General features: G+C 40.2%; 2 protein-coding genes across 3 annotated transcripts; both read right to left on the bottom strand.

Annotated features, from left to right (window-relative positions):
* Positions 1-2,067: 2,067 nt before the first annotated feature.
* Positions 2,068-10,588, bottom strand: LOC115358453 (THAP domain-containing protein 4-like). Of its 2 annotated transcripts, none has more exons than XM_030050440.1 (6): positions 10,227-10,588; positions 6,812-6,955; positions 6,024-6,103; positions 4,910-5,089; positions 4,601-4,798; positions 2,068-3,206 (listed from the first exon to the last, which is right to left on the bottom strand). In XM_030050440.1, the coding sequence occupies exons 1-5, from the start codon at positions 10,492-10,494 to the stop codon at positions 4,619-4,621; spliced, it is 852 nt and encodes a 283-aa protein (XP_029906300.1). In that variant the 5' UTR covers positions 10,495-10,588; the 3' UTR covers positions 2,068-3,206; positions 4,601-4,618. The 2 variants fall into 2 exon arrangements, with proteins under 2 accessions (XP_029906300.1, XP_029906301.1); XM_030050441.1 differs by having other exon boundaries at positions 4,922-5,089; positions 10,227-10,584.
* Positions 10,589-11,976: 1,388 nt separating this feature from the next.
* LOC115358500 (protein-glutamine gamma-glutamyltransferase K-like) lies at positions 11,977-23,107 on the bottom strand. The gene is made up of 14 exons (XM_030050516.1): positions 23,060-23,107; positions 20,266-20,552; positions 19,968-20,159; positions 18,304-18,555; positions 17,192-17,310; positions 16,969-17,076; positions 16,648-16,825; positions 16,404-16,542; positions 16,099-16,291; positions 15,801-15,954; positions 14,334-14,618; positions 13,398-13,558; positions 13,161-13,297; positions 11,977-13,004 (listed from the first exon to the last, which is right to left on the bottom strand). The coding sequence occupies exons 2-14, from the start codon at positions 20,549-20,551 to the stop codon at positions 12,854-12,856; spliced, it is 2,355 nt and encodes a 784-aa protein (XP_029906376.1). The 5' UTR covers position 20,552; positions 23,060-23,107; the 3' UTR covers positions 11,977-12,853.
* Between the last annotated feature and the right edge of the window lie 1,301 nt (positions 23,108-24,408).

The following is a 24,408-nucleotide window of genomic DNA, read 5'->3' on the forward strand; positions in this document are numbered from 1 at the left end:
CATTACGTTATTAAATATAATATCAAGGAGGCTTTTTATTTAACCTTTTTTTTCCAGATGTGATTGTTTTGCGTCATCTGCTTCTCCTGCTATCCTCTTTGAATAGGTCTGTAATGCACTTAATTGACCTTGAAGCACTTTCTAACACTGTTTTAACAAGTGCCATATAAGTTTATTGTTAATAACGCCTATCCTGGTATTTAGAATCAAAGGTCAGCAGTAAAGGTAGATTAGCCTCCATATCCTGTTTAAAGCTCCTTTTGTCCTGATGCTTCTGGCAAACGCTTCACCTGGAGAAACTGTGCATTCACACAGTGTGTTTTAATGCGGTATACTGTTGGAATACATGTCTTCTTTATGAAAAAGCAAATTCACCATAAAAAAAAAACACACAAGACAAATCTTACTGTATTCTAATCTAGACATTCTGTATGAGCAACAAATCCTGAGGCACGAAAACTTGCCTCAACTGTCTCATAAATTTAATATATTATTGCAACTGTGTTTCAAAATAACCAAAGATCTACTTTTTGCTTTTGAATAGTTGCAATACAGAGTCATGGAAATATTTTGTGACAGCCATCAAATATTTAGGGAACATATTTTGATGTTAAAAAACACAGGATTTAGTCTTGATGCACATACTTGTGCAGTGTGTGTGTTTGTTTGTTTTATGGGAAACCAATTACTGTATCATGTTCTTGCACAATCAGGTCATTCCTGCGGCTGCCTGACACCTAATCATTAGATAGACATATGTGAAAAGACTCTCAAACAATACTTGACGAGCGAAAAAGTAATGGCGATTTTTTTTTGTGTCCTCTTATCCTGCATAACAAATGTACTCTGAAAACAATCTCACTGATTTCATGAAACCTCATCCCTATTTGCTGCCTGATTACATGTGGACCTCGCTGTGCACGTGCAGACAGCATGCAAAATGTGAGCAACTCTGTGACAACACTAATGGCACTTAAGATAATTAAGCACTAGACACTCTGAGTACAAGTTGGATTTCCTCCTGCTGTGCAAGTCCAAGACAGAAGTGCCTCAGAATATTTAATAAACTAGGAGAGACCGTCAGACTTTGGCTCTGAATGTGGACTTTGATGCCACATCGCCTCTTTCTAAAAAGGAGAATGAAAAATGTAACTCATCACACCAAGTGAAGCTTTATTTTCACATGCAGTTTTGTCTCTTTACTGAGGAATAATCTGCAGCAATAACAGCAATTCTCTCCACAGAAAAAAATCGCATTTTATGAATAACAAAACTAACACATGCCAAGTCATATTCCAGTTATACCATATGAACTTAAATAATTAGCCAATTACATTATCATTGGTACTCACCAGGAATACCACAGGCTTCTGCTCAACAGTTTTCATATTTCAAGTTTTAATCATCATCCGGGATAAGTGGGAGATGTTAAGTTCCAGCTCACACAGACAGATATGTTATTTCTTAGAGTATGAAAGGCCACGCAGGCATCCTGATGGCTTTCCATGTGTTTCTCAGTCAGAAAATAAATTGGCTGATCAAGATATCTACAAGAATAATCTCAAGTGAAACAACATATTTACACAAATCCAACCACTTGGATCAAATTAAAAGGCACTATTTTGTCCCCAAAAAAAAAAAAAAAAAAAAAAAAAAAAAAAAAAAAAAGTATGAAGATCAACTAATGACATAATATTTTCTAAAAAGATCATAACAGTGCTCCCGGAATAATTCATCACCACTGGTGGTGTGACACAAAGCGCTGCTGTTGCACTAAGAATATCACTGCAGTAAGTTATAGTCCATCCTCCATGTTGTTATCAGGCAGGCCAGACATCACCGACGGGCTGTGAGACCCTGGGCTTGACTTGCCGCCTTAAAGCTGCTTTTGAATCAGAAGAAACTGATAATTAGGGAACTGTAAGTGTTATTGATTGGTGAGAGGGTGTCTGCCACTGATGAGCAACAGTCTCAGTGACAGGAAGTTTCAAAGTCTTCTGTAAATTGGCCATAAACTGGCAAAACTTTGAGGTATGGGAGATTCAGAGGGCCTGATGCCTTGCTTTTTTTTTTTTTTAATTATAGTCAAACATGACGGATGGTGGAACCCTACTCTTGGTCTTTGCACAAAACTGACTCCAACAGTTTCATGTGAGCTGTTATCTGTACAGTATGCTCCTAGGCCTTGTTTCTCCTAGCACCTGTCATCCAAAAATGGGCTTAGTGAATTCAGACATTTCACACCAAGCCTCTCCTGCAGGGATTTGTCTGTTGAGCTGAAATCAATGAAGTCGGTTTCACAAAACCAGCGGTGACTTCTAGCTGTTCTGTGGTCCCGCAGTACACTTGTGGAAGTCTTGTTTCCATAAAATCAATCATTCCTGCATAAACTTGGTGCATCCTCTGTCGAAGCAATGCAGTGTCTCTCTGGTGAAGTAGCCGGTCTTGAACAGTGCCTGAAGAACTGCGGCACAAAAACGGCTTCTATTCCATCATGTCGAGTTTACTGAAGTAATAAGAAAGACTTCCTGCTTTTGCACAGTCACAGCCCACTGTGATTAGAGCTGTGCTTTGTTGTCGGCTGGTATAAGCAGGCACAGCCAACACGGCGGAGAGCGGATGCTGTAGAAGTAATCACTGTTCAGACTTGTGTATTGTAATTGAAACGAAGGAGTCAGTAGAGTGAGCGGACGCTCCTCACAGATATAACATCTGCTACAGCTGCAACGTGTGACTCACAATGCCAGCAGTCTTCAAAGAAATAACTGTACAAAAAAAATAACAGCCATGCAAAGGCAGCCAGCCAGCTGACAGGCATAATGTCTGGTCTGTTCAGCAACATGTGCAATCACTTTCTGAATATTAGAATACTGATAGAATTGTTTTTTCTCAATTTGGGAAAAAGAACAATGTCAAGGATTTGAAAAGTCCTAATGTCCATCTTCTCCAAAAATTCACATAGGCTTGTATGTGTATGAGTCTTCTTGTGCAGGCCTGGAAACCACTGAAATGTTATTATGACCTTTTCACTTCTTATTTTCAGGATGCTCTGTTATGATTATGTCACCATCTTTCAGAGAAGCAGATTTTCCAGGTTCTGTTTCTGAGGGGCCGTATAGGTTCTCGTCAACTCAGTCACCTCAGTCTGCCATCTATGAATCTTGAGCGTGCACAGTTCAATACGAGAGGTACGACACCAACTGGAGCTGTAAGGAGAAAATGCATCAAAATGCTTTCAAGGAAAACACACAAAAGATAAAAATTTTAATCAAAGCGGTGAATCGTTTTCTTTCAGGTCTGGACAATTCTGTTTGTACGACTTTAATTTAAGAAGGAACTTCTTCTATAAGCGACTCAGATGCAGCTGTTTATCACAGCTGCACGGTAAGGACAAATAATCAACACCCCGTTCCTTCCTCTGCTGACAGCTTATCCCAAAAGGTTATGAATTAATTTGCATAAAATATAAGGGGAAAAGGAAGTGAATAACTTTTCATATCAGTTGGCTGAAGGGCGGCGTGGCGATTGGCAGGGCCTCACACAAAGAAGCTGACTGACTGTATGGTGTTGCAATAACAGTGGAAAATGCTTTAAAGAGGGAGGAATTTGAACAGACATATTTCATGTCATGACAATGTGCACATCTCCTGATGTGAAACTAAACTGCAATGGGACACTGAAAAAATAACTCACTTTTGGTGAACTAACCACATGTGGAACTGGTGTATCTTGACAATTACATACCAGTGGTGGAAGTATGCACTCTAATGGATGCCATATTTAGCTGAGTAGTATATCAGTGGTATACGTAAGGGATAATCCATGATGAGATGTATTAAAAAGTTTTGCATGGCATGGAGGCAAAGAACCATAAAATGCAAAGCAGAGGATGGTTGTCTCCTCAGAGTGCAATAACAATCCTTTAACACACATAATGGCCACTTGCCAGTGATTAAAAAAACAAAACAAAACAAAACAAAACAGGGAGAGCTGGTTAATTTTGGGAGCGATATGGTCTGGAAATAAAAATTAGTAATACAGCCTGATATGTGAATGTTAGCTAATTTGGCTAACTTTATTCAACTTGAGCCACGGCATTGTGGACATTGCGAATTTGCAAAATAGATAATAAACCACACATATCTACAAAATGGGTTGGCTAGCTTAGTATTGCTGTTAAAACATTCATAACAGTTTTGAAATGATCAGTATTTTAAAAATGAGGCAGACTGTGGTGGTTAACGGCTAATGCAGTTTAATGCCAAAGTTTAATTTTGTTGCTATGGTTACATATTTTGGTGCAAAACCTTATGACAAACATGTGAATTTGGAGTTCTTATTAAACTTGAGCCAGACATTTTGTGCATTACAGTTTTAACCCCACACCCTCCAGCCAATCAGAAATGAGCATTCACACAAACCACGGATACACAAACATTCACACAAACATGGGATAAAATACAACAAACCATACAGATGTAGATATTTCAGTAGCCTACTGTATATATTCAGCAATCAAAAAAACTTTTTAAATTAAAAACCAGGTTGTTGCTTGTTGAAGTAGTTGCGTTTTGTCTTTTTATGAATTGTGCAGACCTACCTTTCATATTTGATTAATTTAATTTTCTTCTATGTCTGATGACTCCAAGGATCCATAAAGTCCTGATACTGCACGCTCTTTAACCAACACAAATTCCTCTCCTTCTTGCTTCACAAAAAATTTTTCAGCGTCTTCACACTGTGTGAAAGAGGACGATCTCTCCATCTCTTCGTTCAGCTGGTCTGGTAAATGCGGTGCCTGAAGAGGTGGACACATTTTAAAATAAGGAAATCACAAAATGATTTGTAAAGCAAGCGGATAAAACTCTAAACATCCTTCCAAACGCTTCCACACTCACTCTGGACTCACAGATGTACTGACCAGTTCAGTTACTCCCTGTGTGTCCGATACGGTGGAGGAGGGGGAGGCATCGGGCTCTTCTTTAATGGTAACACACCGGATTTCACCAAATGCTGGGTGGCTGTCTTGTATCAAAAATTCTTCTGTCTCCTCCTTCACTTGTAATTTTCTGTGCAATGAATGATAATCCTAAGGGCACCAAAGGTCATAAGGTTAAGACTGTACTGATATGCAATCAAAAAGCCGAAAATATAGGCAAAAGCTTCAAGTAAATTTGCCTAATAAAGCGTTACTGTTTAATAGACAGAAGAAAATCAATTCACTTAAATATTGCAATGCCTTTTTTTAAATCCATTTTTTTTAAATCTTTTTTTTTTTTCATTCCTGATCCAGTAAAGCTCTAAGGACCCAGCATGTCATGCTAGGTTGTTGGCAAGGTGGCTAAATAGTCCGGAATAGTCATCTGAATGAAAATGGGATCCATGAGCAGCCACGGGTCTCCCCTGTGCAGACATGCCCACCTGAAGACAGTCCAATACAGTCTGGGGCACAAACTATGCAAGGTCTTGGGTGTCTCAATGTGGCATTCTGGAGGGATTTTTGACTATGTTTATCAATTTTCAAGTAGTTAAATCTTGCTCAAAATCTGTGTAACAAATGGCATCAACCCAAAAATTGCTTCAAAAACTCAATTATGTCAAAGACATAATTGTCAAAGACATAATTGAGCATGGAAATGGCCATGCGTCAACCATAATGCTCAAGATCTATGACCATGATAAACTTGACACACAGTTGAGAGCTGCATCTCAAATTAATCTACCAGTTCCCAGCTTTCACATGACGAATATCACTTCTGTTGACCTTTGATTCCCCCCTGAAGATCAGGGTAGGAGTATAATTTTAAAAAACACAAAGAGTGGAATACTTGTAGAATTGCAAAACATGTCGAATTGGCATCCAAGTATTATGATAGTTCTAAATCAGGATATACATGAAAGCATATCGTCCCAGCCCTACTGCTTAATGCAGGTAATTACGAGTGGGCTATTTAAACCGATTCACTACACAAGACAAATATCAGGCATAAAGGTCAACTTTGGTCATCGTAATGAAATCATACCTGATCAAACTCCAAGCAATCTGCTATTTCATATCCTTCAGTGGTGTCTGCCAGCGTGTCACAGGAGATCTGCACTCGATCTATCAACACACACACAAAACCACATGTGCAACAAATGTGAGCTGTCCTGACAATTATAAACCGCAAAAATCGCGCAGGAGTGAAATTGGGAAATTAGCATCTCTGATACACAGAAAGAGAATGGACAGAGGACAGCCTTAAAATTAAATTAAAGACTTTTTTTTTTTTTTTTTTTTTACAAATGGTTCGACTCCAGTCAGCGCAAGATTTCGCCCCATACAGCTCACTTACCACAGCCATCTAAATTACCAGGTCTCTTAAAACTCCACTTACATATGGTGGAAGGTTATTTAACAGGCTACACATTGCTGGAGTTTATTAAAAGGAGAGTGGACAGGCTTGGGTTGAGGGAGAGTAGGAGGGTAAACAGTAATAAGATTCAAATCTAGACAAGCAGGGCCACAAAAACAATGACCTTCACCAGTGCAGCATCACTGTATACAGTATAAAAACTGATGCTCACTTTCAGCATTTCACATTATGCAACAATAGAAAATTAGGCTAACTCAAGTGTTATTTCAGAACAATTCCTAATTTGAATGCGCTATGTAAAAAACAAATCTGACACACTGGTCTCCATGGGGGAGCCCACCCTCGCAGAAGATATAATCAACAGAAGCCACCAGCACCTCTGACAAACATAGCACAATTGTACTTGATTTTGCTGGCAGCGATTAATTGGTTTAATGACATACAGTACAGTTTACCTTTGAAGTTTCTGTTTTCTAGTTTCTTGCTTCTCTTGTGCTGTCCACACCCTGCTTGGCCATCGGATGTGAAATACTGGTGGCCCATATTAACCGAGGGAATCCAGTCAGGATTGGAGACATCATATAATGTGGCAGGGGCACCTGAAAAATGTAGCAGATCAAGTTAACACTGGTGGTACACACACACACGCTGAGGTATCTGTGGCACTCCCACATCAGACAGACCCATCACGAAACTAATTTCCCAAACTGGCAAAGTTACATGATCAACAGTATTCAGTTTTTTTCATTTTTTGGATACAAGTCTTTCCCGCTGTGGGCTATATTATGCATTCCAGATAAAGTAATCTGAAAACTTGCCAGAAACACACCACACTCTCTGATGTGCTTCATCTGTATTACCTCGAGTATGTTTCTACATGGCACTCCTTGCCAGTAACACTTCAGCTACTGGCTCTTTGATTTTTTTTTTTTTTTTAATTATTGCTTTACCGATGCTCTCCCTTCTGCAACTAAGATCATGAATAAAATTAAAATGTGAAGAAATTAAAATATAATTGTTCCACAACCACCCAAAAACACTCATTTTTGAGCTGAAGAGTTCAAAAATTACCAATTGCTACAAACAGTGTCTTTAGATAGATAGCGGCCATGTGAAACGGTGATTTGGTTAAGCAACATCAGGCTCTAGTCCAGGGAAGTGTTACTGAATGTCCCTAAAGCTGATCACTTAATGTAGATACACTGTGGGCGCAGTGCATTGTAGGGGTGAGTCAACTGATCAGACAGGATCAGAAAATCGATAAATCTGGGCATGCTGAACAGTGTGGCTTGTAGCATTTTTACCATGAAGATCCAGCCAGTCAATCAAAAACATTGCTGTCTACTCACTGCTAAATTAAGTTCAGTTCAGTTAACAAGCTTGTGCACTATAGGTTACTGGGCCGACTGAAGGAGTGGCACTGTATGGAATCAGTTATTTTGAAATCCAGGTGCTACAAATGGACGTCCAAAACCCCTCTGGAAACTTGCTGACGTCCCAAGTATCACATGACAGGGCGGCTTCATCGGCTTCGGGAGTCTGATGTCACACGGCTGCTGGAGTTAAATTCCCATTCAACACTCCAACAGACATTTATTTCCACTGCCATCACTGCTAATAGCTGTAATTATGTCTTCCCATCAGTGTCCAGATTTTACACTGCATCATGTTATGCAAATTATCTTTTGACAAAACCTTTAGTTCCGTATTATAATTTTTTTTTCTGGCCAGTGTTTTAACAAACTACAAATACTGTCACATGTTAGGGCATAATTCTGTTAAATGGAGCTAATAAGTGAAGCTATTACTTTAAGTGGCCTAATATATAATGAGTTATCCCATTAGATGCTGCAACAGTATATGCTATTGTACAGTACACTTAATTTTCTGTCCTGTTATGCCAAAAAGGAGCACACCCTTGTACCCTTAATTTTTTGCAGAATATTGTAATTTTGGAATTATACATAAGTTTACAACCTGATGAATAAACAACAAATGATCCACAGCAATACACTGAATAAAACCAGAGCAGCCCAATATGAGTGCTTCTGAGGAGCTTCCGTTCTTTGTTAGAGGGCAGGTGTCATTGTCTCATTTTACAGTAGATGTCTTTTCCAGTGAAAGAAATGTGATCTTGGGTATTTTTAGTGAAAGAAAAATATCATGAAACAATGGGGAACATGTAAAAATACAAGTAAAAATAGGATTCTGACGATGGAATTGAGCTTTACCTTCATGAGTGTGAATATTAACAACTGTGTTTCCATGTAACTTATCTTTAATAACAGCAGAGCCTACAATTAAGTCTGAGGCAGTTTAATCAGCATGGGGAATGCCAACTCAGAACAGGAAGCAAGCCAAGGTCATCCACACAAAATAATCCATCTGGGAAGTTAGTGTTATGCTCAGCGGGAGCAATTACGATTAAACTTCACCTAGAGGCAGGTATATTCTTATAAAATGCTAAACTGCTGATTACTTTTCAAAATGTGCAGCCCTATACAAGAGCCAGAGCTCGCCCTTTCATTCATTCGATTCCCATCCATTCAATACTGTTCATTTATTTTTCGCTGTCAAACAATAATGCAGCAGACAATCACACAGAGCATCCAGCATGGTGTATAATCTATCATCATTTAGTTTGTCCACTCTTTCCTTTTGTGCACCTTACTGCCACTTTAACTCATCTATCTTTCCGATCTGAACAGTTACAAGCATTTCCTTCTCAGAAGTGTTGGTGACATGTTGTGTTAGCACACTTTCTAATACTCACAGTAACAGCTACCAAAGTGCATCACAGCTGCACATCTCACTGAACATTTCTTTTTCATGTGTCTTTAAAATGGCTAAAGACAATGTGTAAAAAATAAATAAACAAATATTGCAATATATAGAGAAAATGGAGGTCTTAACAACGGTGCAAGACCCAGCAGCCTGCCAAATCAATCACCATCGGACAGATGGGACATAAAGCTGTCATGATTCAGAGATAGGGAAAAAAATAACATCTGGAGTTAGAGGTTTGTTTTGATTTAAAGCATTATGAATATTATACAGATTTTAATACACTGTGAAACACAAAGAAAAATGTTTGATTTTTCACAAGTTCGTTCTCGAGCAAGATAACAAATCCAAGTGCACATGCTGGAACCAAGGCAAAGGGTGCACACACTAAATGCTGACAAAAATTCAATATTTATTTGTGGGAGCTTTGTGTTAATTACATGTTTCCTTTTTTTCTGACACTAAAAACAAATAACTTGTATTTAATAGTCGCTTTGACCGATATTAATAAAACAAAATTACCTCATTTAGCTTGGAAAACATTTTTCCACTGTGTCATGTAATTAGATGCCTTTTTGCTGTTTGTTTAATTGTTTACGAAGAGTTTCCTAGACGGATTAAAAACCCACGTCAGCAAAGTAAACGTCACGTGACCGAACGTTGCTTCGCATCAGGAAGTGCTAACGTTAGCCACTTAGCGGCTAACATGAAACAGCTGCTTATTGACGATAAGAGTGCGAGTGGGCAAATTAATAAACCACATGTTAGTGTCTGAATAATGCTACGCTTGAATACGGAGCGGCTAGGGGGTTTGCGTTAGGATTAAATAAAGGGTAAAAGGAGTTAACGCAGGGTGAATGCCGCTGCTAGCGTTAGCCAAATATTAAATATATCTTTTTTGAAAGACGCGACCTCCTGTGTCGGTTCGCCAGGAGCTTTCAGACATCAGCTAAACCTCACGAAACACCCTGCTACACTGACTAGATGTTAAAGTTAACTAAGCAACACAGGTAATGTTATTCAGGTGAACTCGTTTGGCTTCGTCAGCTGACTTTCTTCACTTTGGGCTCATGGTGCGTCACTCACCTGTGATGAAGTGATCGGAGCAGATGCGGTATTGATCATATTGATAGTGGTAGTTGCTCTGCTTCAGGTTTAGGTTCTTCCTCCGCAGCGCCTGCAGCCAGCCCGCTCTCCTCTTGATGCTCAGCAGACGCGTCTTTTCGCCCTGGTGGCTCACGATGCTCGGGATTCTGTAAAACGATTTCTTCAGACCTTTCCCAGAGCGATTGGAGCAGCCGACCACCGCGCAAAAATTAGGCATTTTACCCTCCAGGTCCTCTGCCTCTACCATACCGCTTCATTGTTTTGTTGTCAATCTTCCAACATGGCGGTTTGCACCGGTAACTATTGGCAACCGCTGTCCAAACATCCAGTGACGGGTCACCACCTGTGTGCACATGCTCGCACTGAGTTAACCCTTAGACCCGTCTCAGTGAGGGGGGGAATAAAAGATCAAAAATAGATGCTACATAGAAATGGTCAACATCATCATCATTGATTTGAGATGCGGCTCAACCCTGTGTGTCAAGTTATAACAGTCATAAATCTGTAATGAACATTGTGTTTTGGTTAGGCGCCTTCTTATTTATTATATTCACCATGCTCAGTTGTGTGTCATAAGTTATTGCAGTTTTTGTGTTGATACTATTTGTTACACAGATATGATGCAAAGCGTAGCCATTTTTGACCACTTGAAAATTAATAAAGATGGCCAGAAATCACTTGAAAATACCATGTTAGGACACCGAGACCCAGAGGAACACCATAGAAAAATCAATGCAGTGATTTGGTATCTAAAACTTGATATTTCGAGATTTCTGTAAGATTGGATGGTGAGCATTATGTTCTGGAAATTGCTCAGACACTCCTGCTTATTGTCAGTCTCTAGTTTGTGACTTTCAAGTCTCAGCTGTGATTATCCTTGAGATCACAATGGGTCATTTTATGCAGTGACGTCAAGTTTCAAAAAATGGTCTCACAACAATGACATGTCTACTATGGAGGCTAACATCATCACACATGAATAAAACCGGGCTCATTCAACATTTGAGATTCTCAGCTTTCCAGTCGAACCCAATAGGCCCCAGTATGCAGAAATACACCATTTTAGAATAGGCGAAAATAACACATTTGTGCTGCCTGCAAAAAGCTGCATGATTTGTGTTCCAGACTGGATTGGATTGGCATAAGGTGGGTATGTCTGCAAAGGGGAGACCTGTGGCTGCCCATAGAGCCCATTTTCATCCAGACATCTTGAGGTCAGAGGTCAGGGAACTCCTTTGAAAATAGTCATGCCACCTTTCTCTCACCAAAAGTTTGCAGAATTTTGCAGCGATGTTGAGCCCACTTCATGACAACCTTGCATGACAAACTTGACTGTGAATATGCCATTCATTTCTTATTTATCCTGTGAATATGCCATTATTTTCTTATTTATTATTGTTATTATATTTTATGTTTATTTTTTAATTTTTTCCTCTCCTGTAAATACAAGTCATTTATATTTATTACTTTTTCTATTTTTAATTGCACTGTTGCTGGAGTAGTTGTAGTCCCTTTTCAATGCTGCTGTACATGTACAACCATGCATGTGACAAATAAACCTCTTGAAATCTTGACATCAATCAGTTCCTTAGGTTGTTCATATGATCCCAGAGTCTTCTCTCTAGCTTTAAAACTGAGCCTCATAAAGACAGTAAGTTGGCTGGCCCATCAGAACAGTAAGGCGTTAAAAATAGATGCTCAGACCTATATCTTGACTTAAAATTATTTATACTGACTCAGGAGCATTTACATTTGGTATACATTTACATAAACAAACTTTATTGTCAACAATTACAACTGACATTTGGCAGACGCTTTTATCCAAAGCAATTTACATATGAGACACACATCATATAAAGAATAAATAGGCTAGATGGATACATACAGTAGGTTCAGTTTACAGGCTTCCTTTGAAAAAGCACAATTCTTTCATTTGAGCTGCCATCATGTCCAACCTCTGCAACGACTGCAGGAATCTCAGGAATCCTGCATCACTGTAAGTGCATCCTGTACAAATGTGCCGCTGCGACTTTCTTTATCAAAACTAAATGGGACGTGACGAGGAAGCTAACACTGATATTCACAGCATGTACAAAAAAAAAAAAAAAAAAAAAAAAAAGTTCAACCACAGTATGTTATTCTAGGATATAATTTTTATATTTTTCTATAAAGTGATTTGATATTGTAAGGACAGGGAAGGACCAGATAAGCTTTTTGTTTTCTTCTGCCCCTTCACAAACGCATCACGTGTGTTCTCTACACGTCGACTGTTTGATTTATTCTCTGGGGAGAGCTTTTTCTTTTGATTCCTACACTTGATGATATATTTGTTGGATCTGTTTGAGAAAAATAAGATCAAATAAAAATCAAAAATGAGGAGTACAGCCGCTATGCTTTCTAATTCATTCACTCTCCGTCCTACTGGTAAACTTAATGTTGGAAATTTAATGTAAAGCAGAAGTTCTGTAGTGACAAAACTTGGTTCAGTACTTGAAATAGCAATAAAGTCTGAATTGGGTACTTAAATTTCAACATAAATTACACAAAGATGGAGAAAAGACATCCAGAGTGAAAGTGCCTCATTTTTCAAAGCGGCCAACAAGGAGTCACGGTGCTTTTTCCTGAACAATGATATCAGTTACACCGTGAACCTGTGTGAGCTGCTTGCAGTCCAGCGAGGCCAGTAATTTCCTCGGTCCAGGCAGGGTGGGGATGAAGTGCTCAGTCACAGACATAGAGGCACGGCTTCCAATATCACTGAGGGGAGGATAGGAAATGACAGTGCGATCAAAATGTGAGACTGTGTGTGTGTGTGTGTGTGTGTATGTGTGTGTGTGTGTGTAGATAGATAGACAAGGTGGATGGACAAAGCTGGTAAGGAAGGTGTGCAAAACAAGGACTTTTTCTCCTCACCCGACACTAATCTTTCTAGCATGGAGCAGACCTAGTCCTTCCACATGGAGAATGACTCCTTTCAGCACCCGTGGTAGAGGGTTGGTAAAGGAGATCTCTGCTGTCATCTTCTTCCCTACTACAGCCTCCCCAATTGGCTGCAAAGGGGGGAAACAAAGACAGAAAAACGTTTTAAATCTGAAATGACGCATTAAGATCATATCTAGTGATGTTTTCATTATGATCTTGTTGGTTCACCTTTATGATAAGGTCTGGTGTCCTGAGTCGGAAGTTGAACTGAGTAGCCACAACTTGCTGTGTCGGACTGACCCGGCCTGACAGTGTCAGCATCAGAGCAGCCTGGTCCACCAGCTGGTCCTGGTAGTCTTTGTACTCCAAGATCCACTCCAGACTCTTCACTGCAGATGGGGGAGGACACAGTGAGATAAGGGTCACAGTTTTTAAGATGATGTATTGTACGTTTTGGCTTCCTGCAAGTGATTCTCGCTGCAGGATTCACTGTTACTCTGCAACGGCAATTGGAGCACATTATGTTGTCACCAGAGCAGTATCATTATAAAATAGCCCTGTGCCAGTTCTTCTTTTCAGAATTACTGGAATGCAACCAGAAAGCATTATGAAGGATAACCTCTACCCCGTGGGTTTTAGCAAAACGGTTTTAAAAAAAAAATTCAGTACTGCACTGAAATGTGTAATAACTCCATCATGTGTCATTTCTACTTTATTTCACCTGTCTTACAAGGAACAATAAGCAGGAATAAAAAACCTCAATCATTTTGGATCTGGACATTGTTCAAAAGCCCCAAAGTGATGGCATTTAAGAGAAAAATTATGTTTTAGTGTCTTTTGATGGTACCTTGAGGGTGTGTCTAAAGGTCTGTGATATGCATGATGTTTTAAGAACAGAACAAAAGGAAGGATCCAAAAATCCTCTGATTCATTTTGGATGCAGATATAATCTGAAAGCCCCAAAGTCATGACAACATTTGCCAGGAATATTATATTATCGTGGGTATGTTTTGTTTGAGGATACATTATGTTGTCACCAGTAAGGTATAATTATAAAATAGCCCTTGTGTAGTAAATATTTTAGGATGACAGGAATGCTACAGAAAAAGTTACCGTACTGTTGGTCAGGTAGCTCCAAAAAGCCCATGAACACTGGACACTCACCCTCGCTGGGCAGTAGCTCCACCTCTGTCACATCCTTCCTCACCGTGGCCTTCTGAACACCGGTGTAGTACATGACTGCCACCTGGCTGTGGAGGAGGACTTTGCGATTCTGCAAGCTGCTGTTTCGCAACACAATGTTCAGCTGTGCATCACCTCCCATGCGAGGACCCTCTCCATCCATGCTCACATCTAGAAAGACATCCTCTGCTGTGGGAGAGGAATAGGCCTCTGGCTTGGAGCCATAGCGAGCTGCTGTTTCCACAGCAATGCGTTCCTCCTCTGTGCCTAGGAATAACAAGAAATTAGATCTTAAAAAACAAGATTAATACCTCTGAGAATCTTGTCTAGATTGTCCATTCAAGCATGACAGCATTTTTCAGCCTAATGGAGGAATTCTTGATCTCACCTAACATTGGCTACTAATTCTTCTGAGGGTTCCTCTGTTATCTACTTCTTTATTTGTTCATGTGTACTCTAATTGATTTTGAAGCTGCAATGAAAATATAACTAGACATTCCTCCCTCAGTGTTCCAGCATTTGTGGCTTGATGAAGCACCAACAACAACACACACACACACACACAGACACACAAACAGACTAAAAAATAGCTTCTTCCTGAAAGCTGTGGGGTAATTACTCATGTATCTCCTCAGCCTGGCGAGACTGAGGTACACTGGAGTAAAAGCAATATTTACTGAAGCACTGATCACCAGGCAGCGTTCCTGTTTATCTGCATGCATTCATTATCTTTCTCATTACTTGTTCCTTTTGTCTATGTGCAATATTTACCTTAATGTCCATTTCAGCCACTGATCATTTGCCATATTTCTGTATATTTACATACATTCACTTACTCCTGAATAGTGTATGGAATGATTACCTACATATCATCTCACGCCACTGATTACATGAAGTATTTCTATATCTGTATACATTGATTATCTTTTTATGCCTTGTTGCATCTCTGCTTAAAGAATACATGCAAAACACTGATTTTGTGCAATATTTCTGTATATCTGCATCTGTCACACTTCAACTTCACTGTACCTTGGCAGATGCCATTGCACCTTAGTTCTTTGTATATTGTGTAGTTTTACATTTATGCCTTTTTTCTGTATATGCATAATATTTTGAAGATAAATGAAATGTTTGATGCTGACAACTGCAATGTTGTTGTTCCTGCACAAACAATGTAGTTCTTGAACTGAATAGAAATGAATTGACCATAAGGAGCAAAACACAAAATCCAACCCACTGTTTTTAGCAAAGTGGTTTTGAAAATTTCAGTAATGCACTGCAATGTGTAATCACTCCATCACACGCCATCTTGACATACATTATTTCTCCCATTTTATAAGCAACAATAAAAAATCCCATTCATTTTGGATTTGGACATTATCCAAAATCCCCGCTGTGATGACATTTACGAGAACTGTTGCATTTTAGTGTCTGCTTTGTTGATGATACCTTCAGGGTGTTTGTAAAGGTGTGTGATGTCATTGCGTTCATCGGAGCCGACAGCCTTGGTGCTGATGAAGTGGCCCACAGTCTTTTTCTCACTGTAAATTTGAGAGAAGGTCCCATCCAGGTTCCTCTGCCAGTAGATTTTATCACTGTTCACCTAAAGGTTCACAGAGAGAGGAGAGATAGACAGGCTGGCTAATGAGACTGCAGATATCTGTGTTGTGGTGGTGTGACAGCAATGTTGTCCACAAATCTCTCAAAAGGCTATGGGAGAATAGAGGGAATTATGTACGATACAAACCTCAGCAAAGACAAAGGGAGAGTCGTGCTTGAGATACACCTGACCGTTACGGACAGAACTAACTGAGGCAGGGCCACAGCGGAAGGTGCCCTGGCTGGTCTCCTGCGGGGTAGCATCGATAACTTGCCAGCCTCCCATGCCAGGAGGTAAGTCTGGACGAGCCATCCAACAGTCGTTCCACACATGAAAGTTCCTTGAGGTAAAGAAGTGAAGGGCAGGTTTCATAAACTAGAAGGACATGCACATTATACATAGAAATATATTATGATAGAAAAAATCACGACAAAGACAGCGACTGAACACACCAGACAGAGTCGGAGTTGAGGTGATCTAAAGGCTCCAGGTTCTCATCGAAGTATACATCTGTCGTCAAAGAGACGTCTGTGTCATGAGCGGAGCTGAAGTTGGTCACCGTACGGCTGGGAATGCCCAAACAGCGCAACACTGCAGGGGTGAGAGAGCAGGGGTGAATGATTAGCGATCAATATCTCTTGTCTCACACAGAAAAACATATGTGAGATAAACACATATAAGACAAAAGCAGCTAACCTGTAGTAGTAACACCAGCAAAGACCCAGCATTGGCCATATTTGACAGGGTTGCCTCCACTCTTGTAGTAGCTGTTCAGTATTTCAACACTGCCGCTCCAAACGGTTGGAGCAGTTCCAAATGAATAGTTTGATGACCAGTTTCCCTCCACGACGCCGCGGTCATCAGGGGAGTTGATCTGGATGAAATGGAGAATTGCTTTTTTAAAGCTTTGAGCCACATATAGGGATGATATGAGCAGAACTGTGAGGATGGATCTGGCGTCAGTGCTTTCTAAGTGGCACTCCATGTGTTCTTTGTGTGTAGCTGCTGTAGTCTCACCATGGCTGAGATAACTCGCACCACGTTAACAGGGTCTCCCCAACCAGATGGAGGTATTCCGCTCTTTTCCAGGATGTAGAGGCAAGCAGCAAGCATCCCCTCATCGAACTAATGCCAAACACAGAAAAGGGAGAAAATGATGTCGTGAGCAAATCAGCTGGCCCTGCTCATTTCCTTCACCAGTACCCAGGCATCAATGTGGGAAGACCAAACAACCCCTCACCTGTCCATAGTTCCATGTCCTCTCTCCAATTTGTTTCTCTGTGCCATAATAGATTCTACCAATATCATTCAGAACATACTCATTCATCTCATCTTCATCATCCATGAACACTGTGTCCTCTATAAGACAGAGGAGAAAAAGAATAGTTTTTCTTTATTAAGTCCAACATCAGATCAGTTTGAACAGTAGGTAGAGTGGATTATTTCTTTCTGACATTGCGGAGTAGCATCATTGGCATACAATACATTAGCTGGAAAGTTTCAACTTTTTCTTTTCCCACAGTTTTGTTGAACAGAAGGAGGAATAACACATAGCTGACAGGTTTATAATGTCAGTGAAGGCATATTATTGTATGGCACTGAGTAAAATAGGCAAGAACCCCTTAATTTGTGGCAGTCAGCCAGGTCATCATGCACGCATGAGTCTGGTTGGATAACTGCCAAACTTAATGCTATGTATGTAGATGTATTCTTTTCATGTATTCTTTTTACACTCCATGACATCGCTAGTCGACTCCCAACCTCAGGTTACAGCACGGCCTAGATTTCATTTTTAATTTTCTAGTAAGAGTTGCACTGAACTACATAAAATATGCAGATAGAAGATAAGATAAGATAAGATAAGATAAGATAAGATATACTTTTATTGTCCCCGTGGAGACTGGAGACATGAACGTGATTCCTGTCATGTGGAAACATGACAGGAGTCACGTTCACATGCTATGTGTTTATACACATAATGTATGCACACTCAGTGGTTACTGTATTGCACATACGGTTGTATCATAACCAGATGGGCTTATATTGTACATTGTAGTTTTCATATTGCACTTATTACCAAAATAAACGTCTGCCCTGACTGTAAATAAATGTATAACCAAAAAAACGTGTCTTAGACCCATCCATGAGTAACATCCTGTAGTGGATTATAATTTGTTGAATTATAAGCTATTCATGAGTTTAATCGACATGGGTAAGAATGAGTGTTTGAAGTGGTGCAGCCTGCACCTGAGGACCCTAAACCTTCTGCTGGAGGGTAAAGGCTGGAAATCATGATGCAGGATGAGTGGCATCTGACATGTAAAAGCATTATTTTTTAAGTCCTGTATTTACCTTCACACCAGGGGTTGAACAACATGTAGATGTCATTTGCTGGGTCATGTGTGGAGGTGGCTTCGCCTTTTGGGCAACTTGTTGCCACAGTGAGTTGGTATCGGCCGATGACTGCTGTAGGTAGAGAGTTAACCGACAGCTTTATCCTGTTGCCATCATGTTTAACAATTAAAGCTTCCCAGCGATCGTCCTCCAACATATCTACCAAAGGAATGATGACATGGGTGCTCTTTGCCACTGCTGGCAGGGTCCCTGGGGAGACACACATACCACACACAGTAAGTTTGAGGCACAAGAGGTATAAGAAAATGCACTGGTTTGACCGGTAAGATGCAGCATGTGAAGGGCAGAAATCTGATTGATGCTGAAACCATGTCTCAACAGGAACTGAGTACTTTTTTTCCACCATAAGAAACACCATTAATTACAGCCACACCTGCATTCCTACCTCAAGAGGAGTGTTTGTGCAAACAAAGTGGAAGCAATCCTCTATGTGAATGTGTGCACACAGACACACACACACACACACACACACACACATTGCTTACTGTGCAGGTCATGACAGTATCTGATCTCTATGCTGCTGTACTATAAATGGAATCTCAGCGCAGGCACCAGTTTACTGAGCAGCTATTACTGCCCTGTTTGTCACATTAGTGAGACCACTCACATAACTGCACACACTGCGTCCTGGGTGTAAAGGGTTAGGCAGCATTTTGGAATCATTCTCATTCTCTTTACACTTAATTCCTGACAACATGAAGCTGTAATTGTATAATCTACTGTGTATTCCTCTGTGTGCTGTCCTCTATCTTACAACAGGCAACACTCTGAGAGGCAATACAGTGAGAAATAAGCAGAGGAAAATAGGTGCGGCTGAGCTTTTAGCATTAGTGTTGATGGTGTTGACTGCCAGTTGAAGGGGTTTTTAGTTAGGGCAGGACTACAAGAGACCACGCTTCTGTAAAACACTCTTGCTGGAGCATAGCAACCATGCTCGTGACTTCAGAACTGTTACCATAGCAATAGTAACCCAAAATCTCTCTCTTTCTCTCTCTTTCTCTCTCTCATCTCTCTCTCTCTCTCTTTCTCTCCCTCGTCTCTCTCCCTCTCTCTCTTTGTCTCTCTCTCTACACTTATGTACATACATATTATCATTTGCAAATGAGCATGAAACAGATGTGCATTGTCTCTCGCTCTTGTTTGTGCATTTTGTTTCCTCACACACTGCTCCCCCTAACACACACACACATGCACACACTGTCCCATGACTGACGAAAAAAGGGGAAGTTTTATCATGTGCACCTCTGCACACTGTTTCTTATTCTTTGGGGTGCAGGCAGGAACTTTAACCTACTTGACTAGGATGGCTTGTGGCTTTATTTAGTAGTATTATTAGTGTTTATTGGCATGCATACTGCCTGCAGAATTTAGAAACATTACTTATAAAGCTATTTTAGTCTTGTGGTGTTATTTTAGTGCTCAATTCAATCCCAGCACTTAAGCATAAAAACAAATGCACTTACCCTTGTAAATTTATGATATATTCAAATTTTGTTATAGTAATACTGGCGAATAACTGCTGAACTGTGTCCTTCAAATTCAGTGTAGTATTTAAGTTTATTGGTCAGCATATTATGTTTCTACCAGGGAGATGGACTGACCTGTTTTAAGTTCAAGGTGCAGCTGGTCAGTTTTGGGGTTAAAAGGTCGTGAGAGGGTAATCCACATCTGGAAAGTCTGCCCTCGGCGGATGATGAGGTCATCGCCATGGTAAAGATCTGTGTGATGCTCCTTGCGGTTCTGCCCTGATTGGCTTTTTATCAGGTCCACTGATCGCACTTTGAGAATTAATTCTGTCAAAACACATGCATGTATATAAGAGAAGGACATTTATCATAAGGGTGTCAATTAATTTGTTCATAAATGATAACACAGTAAACTTTCAAAGTCGGCAGTTACCGTCAAGCTCGCTTTCACCAGTCAAAGGCTTCTCGCCATTTATCCCTTCATCCTTTTCCACCTCATCGAGCCCTGTGACAACTGTGTCTGTAACATCATCATCATTTGGTTCGGGATAGCAGCATGGGCAGACCTTGCGAAACCACCGGCGACACGGCCCTTCCTTAGCTGCATCTTCCTCTGGTTCTTCCTTCTCTTTCTCTATATCGTCAAAAAATCCAAGAGTGACAGATGGAAATCGGCCAATCGCAGATCTGTTTCTGACTGACCGTGTTTCTACAGGCATCCTGAGAAAAAAAGAGAAATGTACAGCAAATAAAGTTAATTAGTAGAAGGAGACCTCTGGGCTTTGACATCAATTATGTCCTGGCTTCTTTCAACACCATTCCTGAAATGCTGCTCTTGTGAAATCATTTCTTCATAGTTTAAACCCTGTGGGATTACTATTCATTGCTGAAGTATTCAGGATTTTCTGAAAGTTCAAAAGGTCTCCAAGTGCATGTGGGCATATATCTTTAAAACCTGTCTTAATCAATGTAAACAAGAGGGAAAAAATATATGCATTAATATCTATCTATCTATCTATCTATCTATCGATATTTCACTGAAAGAGCTTACAATTTAGAAAATGCCCTAATATTAAAAAAATATATATATAAAGCTCCTGGATTTTCTTAAATATCTATCTTCTATGTTTACAAAAACTGAGGTTTGGTTACTGACTGCATGTCATGTTCAGCCAAATTGCAACATTACATAGCAAAGCCAAAGCTAGCTAAAGTATGCACCATTTAGCTCTGTGGTTGATGCAGTTGGGAGATTCCTGATAATTTTCCATGTTCACAAACACTGGCTGAACTATCCAAGAAGAAAGCACAAGGAAATGTGAATTGTGCTTGGATTTAAACTTTAACAAGAGGCTCCAAATTCTCACATCCTCAATCACACCCTCTATGTACAACCAGCAGTTTTCTTGCCCCCTAATGCTTCTGCTTTCTGCTCTCTCAGTCCTCATTTATGCACCTCAATCTGATTGTACTTGCATCCCTGGGTAGTAATCCTCTTTGTAGAGACCTTTCCGGTAACTGCTATGGTCCCCCTGAAAGCCTTTCCCACACTCTCTGCATTCCTCTGCCTCACTGACTATTACATGGTGACAAAACAGGCTCTGATGAAGCAATACCAAAACAACCACCATGCTCTCATTTCATTTAGGACAGCCAAGAAAAAAACTGACACATTTTTTATAAATCACAGACAGCCGTAATAGAAGATTAAGTGAACGCCTCTCCCCGCTTTAGGCTTGTGCCTCATATTGACTGCTGACAGAAGAGGGGTAAAGGTGGCTTCATAACACAATGGAAAAATCCAATATTGCTGATGACATTTGATGTACATTTACCTGACTTAGACTCTAAGTATGACGTCTCTAGATGTAAAACAGGGTGATTCCATACAAACTGTTGAGGTGAAAATGGAATCCACCACAACCTGCCTCAGTGCCAAAAATACACACAGGGTCGAGGAGAAAACCTGCATGGAATGGCAGTGTACTGCACATGGCACTAATTACAGTCTGCCTGGGGTGTATCGTATCCCCAGAAACAAGTTTTACACACATGCAAATCAGTGCACCACCACACTGATATGAGGGTAGTCTCCTCACAGGGACTGAAGCACAGCGCAATGAAACTATGTGACATGGTGTCCGACAACTGAACCCAGTATGATCGATGAAATTGTCCTCACAAAATCCATCTCTTTTTCTCTGTCTTGCAGCATAGCAGCTCAGACCAGACTTTCTCAGACTCCCACTGGACTGTAGGGCTGCATCCTTTCTGGGTGTGTGCACCCGCTCTCTGACCTCATTGTAACATGTGCAAGTGAATTGGTAATCAGTCACACTTTTAGATTAAGCAAACTTGGTGTCCTCAAGGTCACATATCAAACGTCAAGTCAAATGAGGTCTAACCCTACTCTCATCATCATAGCAACAGATGTGTTATAAGCTATTCATCAGAGCCAAGCTTTTCCCTTGAGGAGGGTGGTGATCCAGTAAACATCCATCATCTACACCCATGACCCGTTGCCTCAGGACCGTTGCATTCATGCCAAACTAAGATAAACAAAAGCACCCTCATTCCTGTGTGTTTCATATCAGAATTAAAGCATTCACTGTGTTCAAGGCCCACTGACATTCAGACTCTGACCGAATTCATGTAGTTTCCCCCCTTCAAGTATTTTGCTTGGGGATTAGTCTTCCTTGCAAATGACTGTAACCTACTGTTAAGGTCAGCTGGAATATATAGCCTGCACTGACATGAGCACAGACCTTACATGTGATTAGACATCACTACAACAATTTGACTGTTCCAAAAGCATTTGCTCCGATGAGTATCTGATTTAAACAGACTCATTTCCCCTAAAGTTACGGCTACAGTGTGTAAAGCCATAGATCAAACTGAAACACTCGCACAGATTTATTGATGCCATGAGAGGCAGTTAGTGAAGCCGCAGGATTATATTGATGTTGGCATAGTAATGTGAAAACAGTTCATATTTCTTAGAAACGATACAATTTTCCTATTTAGCTGGATGGTACAAAATTATTTTGGCAGTATTTTTTTTTTTTTATGTTCTAAAGAATCTGAGTCTGAATGCAACCGTGCCTTGATTAAATACCGTCTACCATGCTGAACGTCAAGAATTATGGTCAAGCTGGTAAGATTATAAACACGGTCACAGACTACAGATAAAGCCAAATGTGAAACAAATGGTAAAAATTCACACTCACGCAGTTCAGCAGCAATAGATGTGTGATCTTGGAGCGGCGTGGTTCTTGTTTTGTGAGTGTTTCAGAAGAACAGGTTCAGGGCTTTTAAAAGTTGGGAGCGAAGACACTGAACACACGTCATTTTTTTTTTTTTTTTTTTTTTTTTTTTTTTTAAATGCAGACACGCCTTCCTCCTGAGAGACAAGCCCTCAGTTTCAGCCCTCGTTTCGAAGATGATATTAGTTGTCGACCTGTAATTTATATGACAATTTGTAAGAAAAGTTGGCAAAAGAAGAAAAGTTGATTCACAGGCTATTTGTTCCTTCTAACCTTTGGCAGCCTATTTTAGGAGGATTTTCACGAGGATTTCGGGGCAGTAACAGCTGAATCAGCGAGTTACTGCTGCTGAGGAGTAATAATGAGTAAGGTCATGATTATACTTTTGATACCCCTAAATGTCTTTTTCAGGCATGGCTTGACATGACATGGCTTTCAGGCTCAGGTTTGAAAGTGGAAAAATACGCAACGGGAAGCACATGGCCTCCTAGACTTGTCAGACACAGAAAATGGAAGGGTTGAAGGTGACAAATATTTGAATTATCTCCACTGACAGGTTAAGTTGGTACGCCTCGAGTCCATAGCAGAGTGTGTGATAGGTTAATTTTCAACAATAAGAGTCTATGACAGTTTATAGGGATACTGCACAAGCATACCGTGGGTGATAGAAATGTCTTTAAGTAGGCAACAGTAAGTTCAGTAAGTTCACTACTGAGTGCCAGGGACGCATAAACCTTAACGAATGTCATTGGAATAGGTTATTTGGATGATTGTTGAAAAGAGAAAGAGAGAGGGGGGCTGTTTCTGCATAATTAACCTCAAGTCCTGTTATCTAAACAAAAAGGTTCATGACTACCAGAGGAGTCTGCTAAAAAGATTTAGGAGAGTCTGAAAATAAAATCTCTCTCTCTCTCTCTCTCTCTCTCTCTCTCTCTCTCTCTCTCTCTCTCTCTCTCTCTCTCTCTCTCTAACCCAGCCAAGAATCTTTTGTTTTGTTTTGTTTTGTTTTGTTTTGAAAGATCTTAATGTTTTACAAAAGGCGCATTATGTGTGGTGCACTCCTCTGCATGAATGATACTTCAGATAGGCAATTCTGCTAAAAAGGTTGAAATTGCCGTGTTTGGAAAAGACAGACACTCACGGTGTGTGTGTGTGTGAGAGAGAGAGAGAGAGAGAGAGGTTGAACTGATATTGGTTTCACAAACACACTGACAGCTGCATTATGCTGTACAAACCCATAGAAACTACCTGATGTCCTGACACCCTTCAGCAAAAGCTGGATAGGATTATTTAGATAGGTGTCTACAGTTATG

Source organism: Myripristis murdjan, chromosome 4, assembly GCF_902150065.1.
Source record: "Myripristis murdjan chromosome 4, fMyrMur1.1, whole genome shotgun sequence".
Lineage (NCBI taxonomy): Eukaryota > Metazoa > Chordata > Actinopteri > Holocentriformes > Holocentridae > Myripristis > Myripristis murdjan.

Coding starts and splice junctions, on each gene's coding strand:
- LOC115358453 (XM_030050440.1), bottom strand. CDS start 10,494: ATGGTAGAGGCAGAGGACCTGGAGGGTAAAATGCCTAATTTTTGCGCG. Junction 6,956..10,226: donor CTCCGATCACTTCATCACAG/GTGAGTGACGCA, acceptor TACATTTTTCAG/GTGCCCCTGCCACATTATAT. Junction 4,799..4,909: donor CTGAACTGGTCAGTACATCT/GTGAGTCCAGAG, acceptor CCACCTCTTCAG/GCACCGCATTTACCAGACCA.
- LOC115358500 (XM_030050516.1), bottom strand. CDS start 20,551: ATGCCTGTAGAAACACGGTCAGTCAGAAACAGATCTGCGATTGGCCGA. Junction 18,556..19,967: donor GCACCTTGAACTTAAAACAG/GTCAGTCCATCT, acceptor GTGTCTCCCCAG/GGACCCTGCCAGCAGTGGCA. Junction 15,955..16,098: donor CTCCCTTTGTCTTTGCTGAG/GTTTGTATCGTA, acceptor GTGAACCTTTAG/GTGAACAGTGATAAAATCTA.